Below are 14,739 nucleotides of genomic sequence, written 5' to 3'. Positions count from 1 at the left end.
ATCTGCTGTGGCCAGTTAGTGTTAGCTACATGTAGCTCTGGCAATGTGCTGTGGTTCTCAGGAAAACAGAGAGCTTGATAATATGGCCAAGCGTGCAATGACATGTCACTAAATTTCATTTTTGCCCTACTGTACTTCATGCCAACCCATTCCAATTACTTCCAAATATAGACAACAGAAACAACCTGAATCCCACAGTGTTCCTTGAAAAACTGACAAGTCTCATTTCTCCTGCCACCTGATTGTGTTAGCTGGGATTAGAAAGGGAAGTGCTGATGATTTTGAGCTGCCACTACCTGGCAGAAGAAACAAGTTCAACAGAAGTTTTTTTTAAAGTCAGAGACTGGCTTCCTGTTGATAATGTGAGGCTTCTTGGGAGCAATCCGAGTTCAACATTAGTCCAGCTGAACACAGGCTTTCAAACTTGTTTTTTTGTTTCTGGCCATTTCCATTAATCAAGAGCAGAAGCAGGGGAGCACTAGTGTCTTCCAAGCACTGTGTTTTATTCAGTTTCTTGATAAGGAGAGTCTTCTGCTTAAGTCCTAGAAGCACTGGGCTTGCCTCTCATTTGTGTTAAAGGCCTCCAATATGCTGCTTTGACAAGGCAAAGGAATTTTGCAGTAGGACCAAGTTTTTCTTTAGAAAGACAAAGATCAGAAATTGGCCTCTTCAGTATGGGTTTTTTCAGTTAAAATTCAGATTTTAAACACCTGCAGATTTGAAGGAATCTTTTCTGAGGAATGGACACCAGGGACTGCCTTGCACACTGGGACCGTTTAATTTGCAATAAGCACATCTGATCCACTGGGCTCTGAAGCAGAAGAGTGACTTCTTAATCTCAATATTGTCCTGACCTCTTTTAATAGCATATCCGTGTGGGCTGGGAGCAGTTACTAACAACAATTGCTAGAACCATCAACGAAGTGGAAAACCAGATCCTGACCCGTGATGCCAAAGGAATCAGCCAGGAACAGATGAATGAGTTCCGGGCTTCTTTCAACCACTTTGACAGGGTAAGTCAGTGCTGACTGCAGCTACAAGCTCCCATGTGGACTGCACAGTGCAATAAAAAACAAGCAGTCACTGTGATAAAATGGGGTCACAGAAGATGTTTCATTCTTAAAAATGCCACTCCTGTGGATCACTCATTTCTGTGAAGACTGCCAAGTGACTGTTAGCCTGGGAGAGGTATGTCTTCATAGGAAACTGCAAAATTTCCTGATAAAGCAAGACTATGGAGAGGTTTGAAGGCTTTTTTAGGCAATTAGACTTTTATCCATTCCTCTCCAGAGAGCAAATTATTATTTGGTTTATAAAATTCTTGGGACCATCTGTTCTCCATCTTCTATACCATCTCTGCTATATCTGAGGACAGCCTGACCTTAGAGATTGGCAATGCTTTTAAATTGCTGAACACTGGCTATTTCAGCCCTTCCCTAGCTGTCTAAGAAAAATAAACCATGGGTTCTTTTCTTAGGAGAGGGACCCATGAAGCCCTGTAGATTTTATTTTTTGACCTTCATATCATTTGCCTCTTCCTTCACAACAGTCTGAATTTTAATGCAGACAGAATAGGGGTTTCCCACTTTCAACTGTTTGATTATGAAGGCTTAACATTGACTTAAAAAACTGTTTTTTCTTGAAGAAAGTCACTTGAAATTGGCCCCATCATCCTGTCTGTAGCTCCGTTGATCTGTCCAGAGGTGGTGGCAGCAGGCAGGGGCTCTTCAGTGCTTTGGGTCTGTTCTAAGCTAAAATTCTGCAGGATGGATGGGGATTCTTAGTTCCTGTAGTAGCTTGTGTATTATTTGAGGGGTACATCCAAATACTGGGGGAGCGGGCAGTGAGCAAAGGGAGGAACAGCTGCCAGGCTGTGTTGTGTGCACTGTACATCCGTGCTGCTGGCAGAGCTGAGCACTTGAAATAGCTTTGCCAGGCAAAGCTCCACGCCCTGTGCAGGTCTCATAAATACAGCCATAATGCCGCTCCCCTAAGCTTCAGCTGGTTTTCTTTGTCTGTTCCTGGGATACAGCTAAGCTTCCTTGGGTGTGTTGCCAAACATACCTGCCCTCACCTACTCCTTTAGTGGAACTGTTGACTGTAAGATTAAGGCAATGCTTCCCACTGCCTCTGCCTGCTTACCTGCACTCTGGGTTACTAGTGAAACACAGGGCTTCTGACACTGGATAACAAGCAGTGATGCAAGTAATTCACTTGGGAGATTGAGATCTTGAGGCTTCTGAGCATCAGCTGTTTTTGTCATTCAAATGCTCTAAACATGAGCTCTCTGAGAAGGAACTGTTCCAAGAGCATTTTTAGCACATCCTGAAATGTCATTGTGATATCTAATGTTGTGCACTTTTTATTTTTCTTCCCTGTCTTTCTATCTGCATGTCATTCTTCCTGTTCCTCTCTCCTCACCCCACTGCATGGTGCACCTGTTCATTGTCCTCTCACCTGCCTTTGATGTCCTGTGTGTCCCCTCCTCCCGCCGCACACGGTCACCGCACTGGCACTGCATGTCCTGCTGCCTGGCACACCGCATAACCAGGACCACTCCGGCACACTTGGCCCTGAGGAGTTCAAAGCCTGTCTCATCAGCTTGGGTTACGATATTGGAAACGATGCACAGGTACTGAAAGCTAGTGGTGAACACAGCCAGATATTAAACTGTGAAAAATAACAGGTTTTTTCCTTTCTTTTCTTGTTTGTCTTAATCCATCTGTTGTTGTTGTTGTTCTTGTGTTTGACTATATATACATCACTTTTCTATACTACTTCCTCTCTAAATGCACTTTGGTATCTATTTCTTTTTAATTCCTTAACTTTTTGTCTTGGGATAATTTCTTTTATGTCTTCAAACTGTTCTGTTTGCTTCTGTGTCACTTAAAACTCCTTTCATTGTCCATTCCTCAATCTATCTTGCTTAATATCTTCTTGCCCTTTTTTCATCACCAATATGTTTCTTGTGTATAAACTATTCCATGTCCAAAACCACCTTTGCTTCTTTGTGGTTTCACAAACTACCTTTCCTCTGTTAATTTCATTGTCCTGTAAATCCTCCTTCTATCTTCTCCCCCCTGAAACTCATTCTTTATAACGTCTCCTGTGGGTTCATTTCTCCCTGGACTGGTCTCCCTTTTCTCTTTTGGCTTTTTCCATCTTTGCGTCATTCTCTGTAGAAGAAGACTGGTATGATGGATTGTGAAGATTTCCGAGCCTGCCTTATCTCCATGGGTTACAATATGGTAATGTAGAGCCCTCTGTCACTCCTATTCAAAGTGATTCTGTAGGCACCTTCAGAAATACAGGGAGAATGTGTAGTGAATCAAGGTAAATATAGCTTTATTTTCCAGAATTATCAGCATTGTTAAATCTAGTCTTAGTTGTACATGTAAAACTCTTGTCTCACAGCTCTAGCCAAAGGTACAAAAATAGAAATAATTGTCTAATTCCTGTATGTTTCAAATAAAAATTATATTTATCAAACTGTGTAGCTACTAGTGGAAGAAGCAGCAAGCTTCCTCATGTTGGTGCCTGCTCTCTGCATGGCACACACAACCTCCCCAGCCCTGAATATCAGTTGAAATCATTCAGAAGTGTATGTGACCTCACTTCTGAATGCACTCAAAATGCTGCTCCTCTCATTCCTGCCATTTGTTTCACATCTTCTTCCGTGGACATGTAAGTTCAAGTTCCAGTCATTCTCCCTGTAGCTTTTTCCTCACCAGAATACCTGAATATTCAGAGCAGTAACTTGTGGCACTTTGAGAGGCATGACAGCTAATAGGAAGAGCTTCACCAAAGACTGATGCTCATCACAGGGCAAGGGAAGAGCACAGTGCAGGCACATTCACCTGCACTCTTGGTGTCTTTACTCCTGATATCAGGCAAAGCAGTATTTAATCATCTTACTCATCAGCCCAGTATAAATGCAGACTCTTGGGTGTAGTGTGCCAAGACTGTAACATTTGATTAGGTATCTTAATTACTCCTGAAGGTATAATGTTCTGAATATGTTAGGAGAGCCTGTTCCCAGGAGAAGACTCTGCTCTGCTCTTCCCTCCTCTTTACCTGGGGAGGAAAGAATCCCAGAGATGAGAACAGATGACCTTTGATTTAAATGCAGAAGGAAATAAAGAAAACTACACTATAATGTTTTGGCTTTTGTAGCAAAACTTCTGTGTAGGATCTTCCCTGTAGAGATTGTTTCCCTGGGCCACTCCAGATATGCAAGTCCTTCTTTGCAAAGCCTGCTATTAAAGATGAGTACAGTACTGTGAAATACCCCAGAGATATCTCTTCTGTTCTGTCAGCGGAAAAAAACTGTAGAAGTTCTCTTTTAAGTGAATGAAAGTAAAAGGGTTCGAGGAGTGTATATCTTCAAATACTGCTACAGACATCTAGCACATGTATAGAGAAATTTGGGTCTTCCTCTGAAGTCAGCTGGTATTGTTCCCCAATAGGAGCATTGTCCTAGATCTGGATGTTATCCTTAGGCATAGCTGGCAATGTTTTATTCCAGAGGACAAATGAGTGGGAAGCATTTGTACACAACAGCAAGCTAAAAAAGAACATCCTGATTAAAAAAAAAAAAACAGAGGTGTTTTCTATTTGGCTTTGTTTTCTAGCCTGTGAGATGAGCTGCTGAACAGTTTCTCCTCACTTTGGTAGCAGTGCTGCCTGAGTCCCCAGGCTGACATGACTCTCTTGCTCTGCAGGGAGAGGCAGAGTTTGCCCGCATCATGAGCATCGTCGACCCGAACCGTATGGGTGTCGTGACCTTCCAGGCCTTCATCGACTTCATGTCCCGCGAGACGGCAGATACAGATACTGCTGACCAGGTTATGGCTTCCTTCAAGATCCTGGCTGGAGACAAGGTCAGGCTCCACACCTCAGTTTCCTCTAGCTGCTTAACTTCTGCTTTCTTTTTGCTCTTGTCTCTGAGAGAAAGTGTCAAGGGAAGCACTCTGCCATGGGAGGCTGTTTTCACAGGAGCATTCTGTAGTGCTGGAGGAGTGCAGGGTTAAACTGTGGGTTAATGAGCAGTCTCTTAAGGCACTCAAAAGCCTTGCTCAGCTGTCAGAACTTTGCAGCCCACTCTTGCTTCAAAATTTTAATTAAGAGCTTGGTCGCAATTTGTTATTTTAAAATTAACAAGTTCAGCAGATGGTTTTGATTAGTCTTGAAAACAGTTCATTATTGACAGCTGTAAACTTGAGATAATCTTTCTCAGATCTACATGTCACTATCAGTTCTATCAGTTGTTACACAATCAATAGATTTTCATTGAGGATATTCAATCAATAGACTTTCATTAAGGATATGCTGTATAGCAGGGGGGACATCTTTTGACCATAGAAATTGGTTGAATGTAGGAAAACTTAGGGTGATATGAAAAGTATTAATTTTTGGAATTTACATCATCAGGGGAAGCAGCTGATAAAATATGTAATCTTATTTTTCTTATATAACGATGCCCGCTAATCTTTTATGTAACTGAACAAATAATATGTACGTGTAATATTAATGTATGTCTTTATTTGCTAATGATTCTAGTTATGTCACATGAAATATTGGATACCATTTCTCAGATTGTAATGAGTTATCCTTCAATCCAGTACTGGTTTCCATTCTTCATTAAGAATCTTTTTTTAATCATAATCTAGAAACCCATGATACCTGTCCTTTAGACATATACCTGACAAAAGCCAGTTCTATTGTCTTTTGAGGCCAGAAAATTCCATGTTACTCAGATAAGCTAACCACTGAATAAATAGGTACTTTGAGATGCAGTATTACTTATTAACTTGTTTACTCTGTGCAGTATGTTACATATACTTGTCAGTGTTTAACATGCTCTGGTGGCTGTACCATGAATTAATATTTCATTATGAAGAAAAGTCCTTCATACCCCAGTCATTAAAGTGAGAGGGAAAAAGAAATTATAAGAAGTCACAGGAGAGAGAGGGATGGTGTGAAACCTGAGCTATTGCTGAGACAGACTGCAAACGGCCGTGAGGGAGTTAGCTAAAGACAACATAGTGATTATGATTAGCAAACAGGCAGCTACTGTTACCTGCTGCCTGGAGGGAGGCTGGGCTAGCTCAGCGCAGCTCAGCACAGTGAGTCTCCAGAAGCTGAATTTACATAAGTTTTGCTTGCTCATTAAAAATGTCCACAGTAAAAAGACTGTTGCTGGAACTGTGGAATCAATACAAAGTGTTTGCTTGTCTGCTGCTTGTATTGGTGCACTAGCAAGAACTAGTGGGGATTGGCCTTCCCTTTCTCTGAAGGGAGGGAATAGCAACTCCCAAAGAGCACAAGCAGCTGCTACTTGCTGCTGGTGAGCAACAGCATCCAAATTAAATTTCTGCTTTCTCCCATCTGCTTTCAGAGGACCTCCTTTGTCAGCAGGAAGGCACATTCTTAACACTAGTAACTTGCCTGACTTATCTCCAGGTCTTTCTTTAGCTGCACCAGCATCTCTCATGCAAAACCAATCTTCATTGTAAAAACCATTTGCTTGTCTAAACAGTAGGGAAGGGGAGTGCGTGTCCTCCCAGGGTGTAAGAGCAGAGAGTTCCCTGTGTGGGTGTACAGGTCTGGTTGTTGGGATGCTGTCCCTGAGTGTTGCCTGCTGCCCTGGTGTGACAGGGGGTGGTTGTCCCTCGGGGAAAGTCAGTTTCCAGGAAGTGACGAGTGCCTTATCCTTTGTCCTCATTGCAGAACTACATCACTGTGGATGAACTGCGGCGGGAGCTGCCTCCTGACCAGGCGGAATATTGCATTGCTAGGATGGCACCCTACAATGGCCGTGATGCTGTACCTGGTGCCCTGGACTACATGTCCTTCTCCACAGCGCTCTACGGCGAAAGTGACCTTTAACTTTTTTCTGTCGCACCACACGCTCCCTCCCCTCTCCCCCGTCCAACACGCCCTATTTTCTCTTTGCAAAGCAACCTCTGCTCCGCTCTTTTTTGTGTTTTCCTGTTTTGCTTCAGATAACAGATCACATTTTTAAGTGGGGGGGAGGACATTGACACGGGACCGCCTACCTTGCCCTTGAAATAACAGTTTACAAAATTATTTTGTGCAAAAAAAGTTACGTTTTAAAAAGAACAGACATATTTTATTATAGAAAAAGGTATTTTTCTCCACCAGATTGAAACTTAAAAAGAAAATGTTAAAATATTGCACCAAATATTTTTTGTTGTGACATAGGAAGCACAATGTTACATTCCATCCTTTCCAAAAAGAACCAAACTATGGCAAAACTCCACTTGTTCTGTTAACTATTACATTTGCGTATGTCTCTCTCATCACTTTTATCTTGGGAGGGGGGAAGGCACACAAGTGCATGTGTTTGCTGGTTCACTCATTTCATGAAAATATTTTATGATAAACTTTTGAAATTGCTGTGTTTTCTAGGGAAAAAATAATGTACACAGCTCATGTTTTCATATTTAATTAAAAAATACAATACGCCTCCTATGTTTATCAGTGCACAACTTTTTTTGTTGCTGAGAGTTGTCTGGTTTCAGAACATGAAGCTTGAGAGTTGATAACTTTGATATTGCTTGTCACAAATCATATTAAAAATTTCTTGTGATAACAACTCTAGACTATTCATTTGTATAGTGAAATAGTTTAATCCTATTTAGTTAATTGTGGTAAGGAGAAGTAAGTGACACTACATATAAAGGTATATTCTCAGCCCCACAGCCTTTTCATTCTCGCTGAGTAATGTTGAAATTGTCACAGCTTAAATGACCACTTTAAATCCCCAATACACCCCTATCTTTAGAAGCACTATTCTTGTTAGTCCTTAAAAGCTAGCACAGAATTAGTTACTAGATCTGTACAAACAACCACCGTATCTTAAACCATCCATGAAAAATTCATCTACTGTTCCATGCTCAGTATTGAACATCTGACTGATTTTGATCCCGCGTCTTCTGACATCATAGATTCCTCCAGGGGTCATCTTTCTACTGGACATACAAAAGAAAGCAGCCTTCAGGACAACTCTTGTGGGAGTTTTATTGAGTCATAAAGTAATACACTCATGCATGTGTTCAGAAACCAGCAAAGGGAAGCAGCCATCTCATGTTACAGGTGCATTTCCTGCCTTCCCACAACTTTCTTAGGAAACATAGGGTTAGGAGAAATAACATTAAAATAACATTACTGCTTCATGACATGTTTCAAGTAAGTGTTTTATAGGTATAAGCACATACCTCTGTCTCTAGTCCCAAAGGCAGATTGTATTTTGAAGTAACGACTGCAGAAATGGTGGATTTTTGGTCAGATTCACCAAGAGCTTCTTGGTAACATTGTCCTCTGTTCCCCAGGACAGAGCTGAGTCCTGAGGAAGGTATTGTACATGGTTGGGTTCAGCATACCCACCTGAGGAAGGTATTATACAAGGTGGGTTGGGGTTCAGCACAGCTTTCTGTGCTACCTTCAGTAGGACACAGTAAAATTACAGCAGCACCTTGTGATGTATCCCAACATGACAGTATCTGCCTACTGTGTGGAGAGGGGATGCTAATATCTGCTACCACACTTACTTCCAGCATACACCAAGACCTGCATTCTCCTGCAGGCTGGATAACACAGGGAACATGCAAATTAATGCCATTTAGCGTCATACACAGACACAGTTTGTCTTTAAAGGAGACACTGTGCAACTTAGCTATCGTTGTGCTGTTAATGAGGGCTGGAATTGAGCTGAAGCCTCCTGTGTTGAAACCCATGATACTAAAAAGCCTGGAGGGGTTGATATGGATTGTCAGTAATGTAGGACTTGGAGCAGTATGTAATCCATTTGATTTTCAGCTGTGTCACTACTATGTTGCTGCAAATGGGACTGTCCTCTTCAAAGGTGTGGTATACTGATTCCCCTTGCCATGTTTTAAAGTATATAGCATAGTACTCATCTATTTGAAAGCTAAAACAGCAGAGAGGATGACTTAGAGGCTTGAACAGATAATTTATATTGAAGTTTGCCTCTGAATATCCATTGCCTGTGCTTTGGTAACCCTCTTTCCTCTTCCACAGTAGCTGCCCTGTCCTTGATTTGCTGCACCTAAAATGGAAATTTGCACTGTCAAAAAAATGGATTTAAAAAAATTTATCTCTGTAGGTTGTACCTCTCCCAGAAGATGCAATGATATTTTAATACATTTTTATTTACTTATTTAAACATAAAACTGGGGTGGAGGAGAATGGGAATATCTGTTGGGCTATTAAATGACCACTGTCTGGAGAAGAGATCCATGTTATTTTGAAAAAGGGGTAGAAAAGAGCATAGCTGCTCCTTGGGCCATCATTTTGGGCCCAGGTCTACCACCACTCTGAGAATGAAGCCAAATTATGTTGAGTGATCCTGGCAACAAGCACTCTGCAAGTCTGTACTTGGAGATTCCAGAAGTCTTCATAAAAATCTTTTTTCTGAGCTGTGGCAGTGTTGCAATGTGTGACCAGGTGTTACAGGAAGCACCAGCTAGGTGTAAGTATTCCTAGTTTTATGTCAGAAAGCAGGTGGCTCATCCCTGCTGACACTACAGATTGGTGGCAATGTGTGGGCTCCAGCCTTGTGAAAGTTGGCACCCCAGCACTGCTTTGGTGAAACTGAGGGAGGTGTCAACAGCTACAGAAGGGTCTGGCCTGTGCTTCTGAGTACTTGAATACTTAAATGGGGTAAAAATATTGGCAATAGGTGTGCCTAAAATATACTGGCATGTTTCTTCTCAGATGGCACAGCCTCCAACAAACTGGCTAGAGCTTACATGACCTGCTGCAAGACACTCACCTTCCTCATCTGCAGCACAAGATTTGTCTTGCAATTGTGTGGCCTAACAGTCTGTGGCACTTAGTATGCTGAAATGTGAAAGCAGCTTTTGGTATTAGGCTCATGGTTTTGCAGCTAACATACCATTCTTTAGCCAAGGCCTGGCATCAGCCTTGAAGAAATTCCTCTCTGGAAGCAGCTGTTTGCAGCTCAGCAACTGCCCCTTTGTCTGCCAGGAACAGAATAAGTGGACAATCCACTTCATGCTTACTCCTTCCATTCGGGGTAAACCATTTCTGTCAGTCTCCCATCCTGACTATTTCAGGTGTGGAAACTGAAATACTTTTTGAAGAAATTAGCCAAGAAATTATTTTCATGACTGTTGATATCTTTGGCGGCTGAGATCTCAATGACCTGCCTTATTCAGCCTGTCTATCTGATAGTACAGGGGCAGAAAACAACATGGGTCTTGTCTTGCCAGCCAGAATGTCAACCACATTTCCCAAAGCCTCTCAAATCTTGTGACTGTTGCATGTCTTCAGTGCTGCCAGCATCTGGTTTGGAGTAGAGTGCAGGAGCAGAGCCAGAAGTCTCAGAAGACAATGAAAGGAAACTAGTCTGCAACCTTGAATGAACTTGGTTTCAAAGAAGTATTCATATATCCATGGAGATTCCATCCAGACGAATCAGACTGACTGGTCTTATCAGGGAAATAAAGGAGTGGGTGGGGGGTTGTAATGGCTGTGAAAAGGAACAGCATGAACTAAAATGTCTTTGTTAAGAAAACAGAATGCAAATATAATTTTCATACCACAACATGAAGATTATTTGTACAACATTATTGAAGATTATTTGTACATTACTTGCACTACAGATACTGAGGTAGCACAGATTACGAAAAAACTTAATCCTGTTGAATTAATTAAACCCTCGAGGTGACTCTGGGCTCCTGAAAGAGTTGCTACTGTGCAAACCCTTAAAATCCTCTGCATTAGCACTAAGCTGCTGGGAAAGTCTTAGCATAGTAAACATAGATTAACAAAGTCTAGGGCATATCCTGGTGCAAACAGGTAATCAGAACATTCCCCAGCAGACACTTAGAAAATGTGCTAAGTGCTGCACTCAGTAGAGAAGTCAGCCATTGCAAAGGATGAAGTTGGATGATTGCATCTGTACATCTGTAAGGCTATTTCAGATAGATTTAAATCTCAGCAATTTAAACCCACTGAAAATGTCAGGAGAAAAATAATCTCTTCTATATTCTGAGGGCTCTGAGCTACTACAGACTAAATCTCACCAATAAGATATTAAAATAGATTCTTGCCATCTATGAATACCATGCAACAGCCAGAAAATATGTATGTATGTCCCAGAAGTCAAAGCAGAGAACAAAACTGAGGGGGTCTCAGTTTTGTTCTCTGCTTTGACTTCTGGGACATACATGCATGAAAATATGTTGGTACAAAATGCACTACCTCCTGTCACTACCTCCTCTTACCTCTTCTTAGCAAGTCTCTTTACAGCTGCTTTCTATTAGTAGTTCACATCCTGGTGGCCATGCCAGCATTCCAGCAAAATATTGAGGACCTCTAGTTACCATCATGCCTCAGTGACCCTGACCCTCAGACTGTCTGCAAAGGCATGATCTCTCACTGCTCTGCAGCAAACACCGGGTCTTACTCCCACTGTGCACATACAGAAGGCACAGGAAAAGGGCTAGATGTCACTAGAAGGTAGAAATACAAAGCCTTTATTTACAGTTGCAGTCCAAACTGGTGCTCGGATCTGGAGGTATTGCTCACTAGGCTTTTCCCTGTTGCACCTAAACATTCCCTGCACACATCTGTTTCTACTTCAGGGCATGTCTGGAGTGGGAGATAGAAACTGTTGGACACCTGGTCCCATGGGACAGTCCCTTTCAGAGCCCAAGCACCCCTCTTGCAAACAGCCCTTATCACCAGGGGCCACAAATCTCACCTCATGTATAAAGAGCAGTACAACCCAGCAAGTCTGGCTGCTTCCTTTGCCAAGTTTCAAGGTGGGTTTGCCTCCCATTTGCTCCATAGAAGCCTAGCTTCCTAAAATATCTTCACATTAGGGGAATAATGGAAATTCAACACTTCATCCCTCCTCAGGATGCACATCTTCTAGCCCTACACCCTAACCAGCAGCAAACCTAATGGCTGGGCCAAGGAGCATCTCCTCAGCTCTCACTCAGCCTCTCCCTGAAATAAGCACTCAAGCAATAGAAGAGAAAAAATGAGCCCATATCCTCATGGTTTAAGCAATGGGTTTGCAGAAAGAATGCTGCATTTATGTCCCTCACAGAGGTATCTTTGGGTATTTTCTATTAAACAGCCACAGGATAAAGACAGGCCCTAGCATGCCTCTCCCAGCACCCCAAGCACTGGGCCTCTCTCTCCTTGCACTTGCCCTCCCTCAGCTGTCTGCTCCACAGTGGCAGAATTTGAGTGAGAGGAGCCTCCCTCCTCCACAGGCTCACACAGAGGTTAGGACATTCTGGTGGGTGGGAGCCTGAATCTTCAATCTGAGGAAAACAGCAAACCTGAGCTTCCAGAGTAATGAGTGTTTCAAATGATAAGGCATTCTACAAAATGCAGCTGTTGGTCTGTACATATCTTTTGGCAGCCAAAGAAGAGAGCAAGCCCTAGTTAGTCCCTGTTACAAACACAAGTTGGCACTCTTCTTGAAGACAAGACCATCCTTTGGATCCCAGGTAGAAGGTGGCTCTGGCACCAGCTGCAGGCAGGTGCATTTTTGTCGAGCAGGGGCAGGATATTCAGACCTACACCTCTCACCAGTGCTTCCTACCAGCACCTCACTCACTTGCATTTTCATTTGCTAGCATTTTTGGTCTCCAAATGTCCTATGCAAGATCTAGCTTTACATCTTGGCTTGGATTCTCTCTGGATGGCTGGCACCTGTTAAGTGCTGCAGTGGTTATTGCCTCCAGGCAGGGGTGACTTGCCTGTGGTGCTCAGGAAGGTTCATGGTGGAGCAATGAACTGGCCCAGCTCTGTCACCTTCCAGCCTGAGTGCTGCAGCCATCCTACAACTAGTTAAAACCTTTTCTCAGATCATCCCCTAGATTTTTTATGGCTGTTGTGGCTTTTTTGTATGACCCTGTGGCTTTCATTGTACAGATTTGCCTAAAAATTACTGCTTTCATCTTCAGAGTTAAGAAAGCATTTTATACCTTTATTAATAAGCACATTCAATCATCATCATCACCATCACTTTAATGAAGACTTTAATTCCTTAATGAATAGGAAATAATATTTAATCTGTGGTGCTGAGCCACAGCATCCTGCTTTCTGGGACAGAGAAAACAAAATTTCTTCTTCAGGGAAGTGAGAAAGCAGTTAATTTACCCCAACAATAAACAGATTGTGGTTTTTAAGTATTCTGATTCCAGATAAGTGTTTGTTTACATCTGTAGATGTGCAGCCAGGACAGTAATAGTTCCCAGTGGGCTTTCAGATGTGCTTCTGAGAGACCAGCCTTTCAATGCAAGCAAAATAACGAGGGAGCGAAAACACAGCGTTATTACTAAAGTTGATTTTGCACGTGATAGCTTCCAGAAACACTACCCACACACAAGAGGCAATGCTGCAGATTCTCCTACTGATGTATTTCATGCCTTTACCACCCATGCAGGGTGTCCAAGAAAGGAAAGCAGGACTCCAGGCTGGCTCAGGCACTACCGGAGCAGCGGAGCTGTGTTCCAGATGCACAGCTGCATTCCTCCCTGCTGACACCATCCCAGAGGCTGAGGAGAAGCAAGATAAAACCAAAAATCTTTAATTGGGCTTCTAGCATGACTTATCTTCATTACTGCCAATAACTCCAATCCCTATTACATCCACACCATTCCAAGACTGCCACTTAAGGAGCTTTTTTCTGCTTCTGAGCTTCTTAACACAGCAGCTCAAGCACACAGTCACACAGAGTCTGCTGCTGCTCCTGTAATAGTCCAGCTCTGCCACCTACACAGAATTTGCACAAAAAGTCACAGCACTGCCTTTTGAGTGTCCTGGACTGTCTTATCAAATAAAGCAGCCTTACAACTACACATTGTATTCAGAGTTGTAAGACATACTTGCACCAGATACAGCTACCCACATTTTCTATTTTAACCACAGGTAGCTCAGTTCACATCAGCTGCCTTGTGGCAAGAGCCACATCCTGGGCTGCACTAGCTGCACTCGCCAGGGCATCACTGGAGGGTCAGGAGAGGCCACTCTGCCCCTCCACACAGCACTGGTGAGGCCACATCTGGAGTGTTATCTCCACAAAAGAGACATGGACTCACTGAAGCAAATCCAGCACATCACCTCAAAGATGAGTGTGAGACTGGAGCACTTCTCATGTAAGGAGAGGCCAAGCGAGCTGGGATTGCTCAGCTGGAGAAGGCTGAATGAGTGTCAATACCTGAATGGGAAAGAATGAAGAGGATCACTTGCAACCTAAAAGATTCTATGTATTATGTGGATATTTAATGTCTAGGTTATCTCCCTCCTAGAGAGGGCAAAATATTTGAATGATGCAACTTAGATTTTTACTTCAAGTTAAAACAGGAAATCCAGACACGATGCTGTCAGACAAGGGGGGGAAAATGGGCAAACCAAACCGTAGATATATTTTAAGCATTGGGACAGTGAAGACTTAACAAGCTATGCTACATTGACAAAACAGATAATTTTCATCTTGGTCATCATACTGTAAACTGTCATTAATGACACTGTAAGAAGTCCATAAAGTCATATATCTGACTGATAAAGCAGGAGTGTGCCGTTTATTCAGGGAAAAACTGCTTCTGCCATCCAGGCCTGGATGTTCACCAGACGCTTTTCCCCAGCCAAGGTTTCCCCCTGGTGTCAGCGATTACCAATAAACATTATGGCGTTGTCCAAAGCGGAGTC

General features: G+C 42.6%; 1 protein-coding gene across 8 annotated transcripts in view; it reads left to right on the top strand.

Annotated features, from left to right (window-relative positions):
* ACTN1 (actinin alpha 1) overlaps positions 1 to 7,618 on the top strand; it is an 86,309-nt gene extending 78,691 nt beyond the window's left edge. For 4 of the 8 annotated variants that reach the window (XM_026793483.2, XM_005479925.4, XM_074542852.1 and 1 more), the window contains 4 exons: positions 867 to 1,013; positions 2,552 to 2,632; positions 4,722 to 4,880; positions 6,730 to 7,618. In XM_026793483.2, coding sequence (XP_026649284.1) covers positions 867 to 1,013; positions 2,552 to 2,632; positions 4,722 to 4,880; positions 6,730 to 6,888 — 546 coding nt within the window. In that variant the 3' untranslated portion in view covers positions 6,889 to 7,618. Of the gene's footprint in view, positions 1 to 866; positions 1,014 to 2,551; positions 2,633 to 3,182; positions 3,249 to 4,721; positions 4,881 to 6,729 lie in introns of all 8 variants that reach the window. The other 4 variants (XM_014267743.3, XM_005479924.4, XM_005479928.4 and 1 more) reach the window with 2 other exon arrangements.
* Positions 7,619 to 14,739: the final 7,121 nt, after the last annotated feature.

The sequence above is a fragment of the Zonotrichia albicollis genome, chromosome 6 (assembly GCF_047830755.1).
Source record: "Zonotrichia albicollis isolate bZonAlb1 chromosome 6, bZonAlb1.hap1, whole genome shotgun sequence".
NCBI classification, from domain to species: domain Eukaryota; kingdom Metazoa; phylum Chordata; class Aves; order Passeriformes; family Passerellidae; genus Zonotrichia; species Zonotrichia albicollis.
This window is presented reverse-complemented; position numbering and strand designations above follow the sequence as displayed.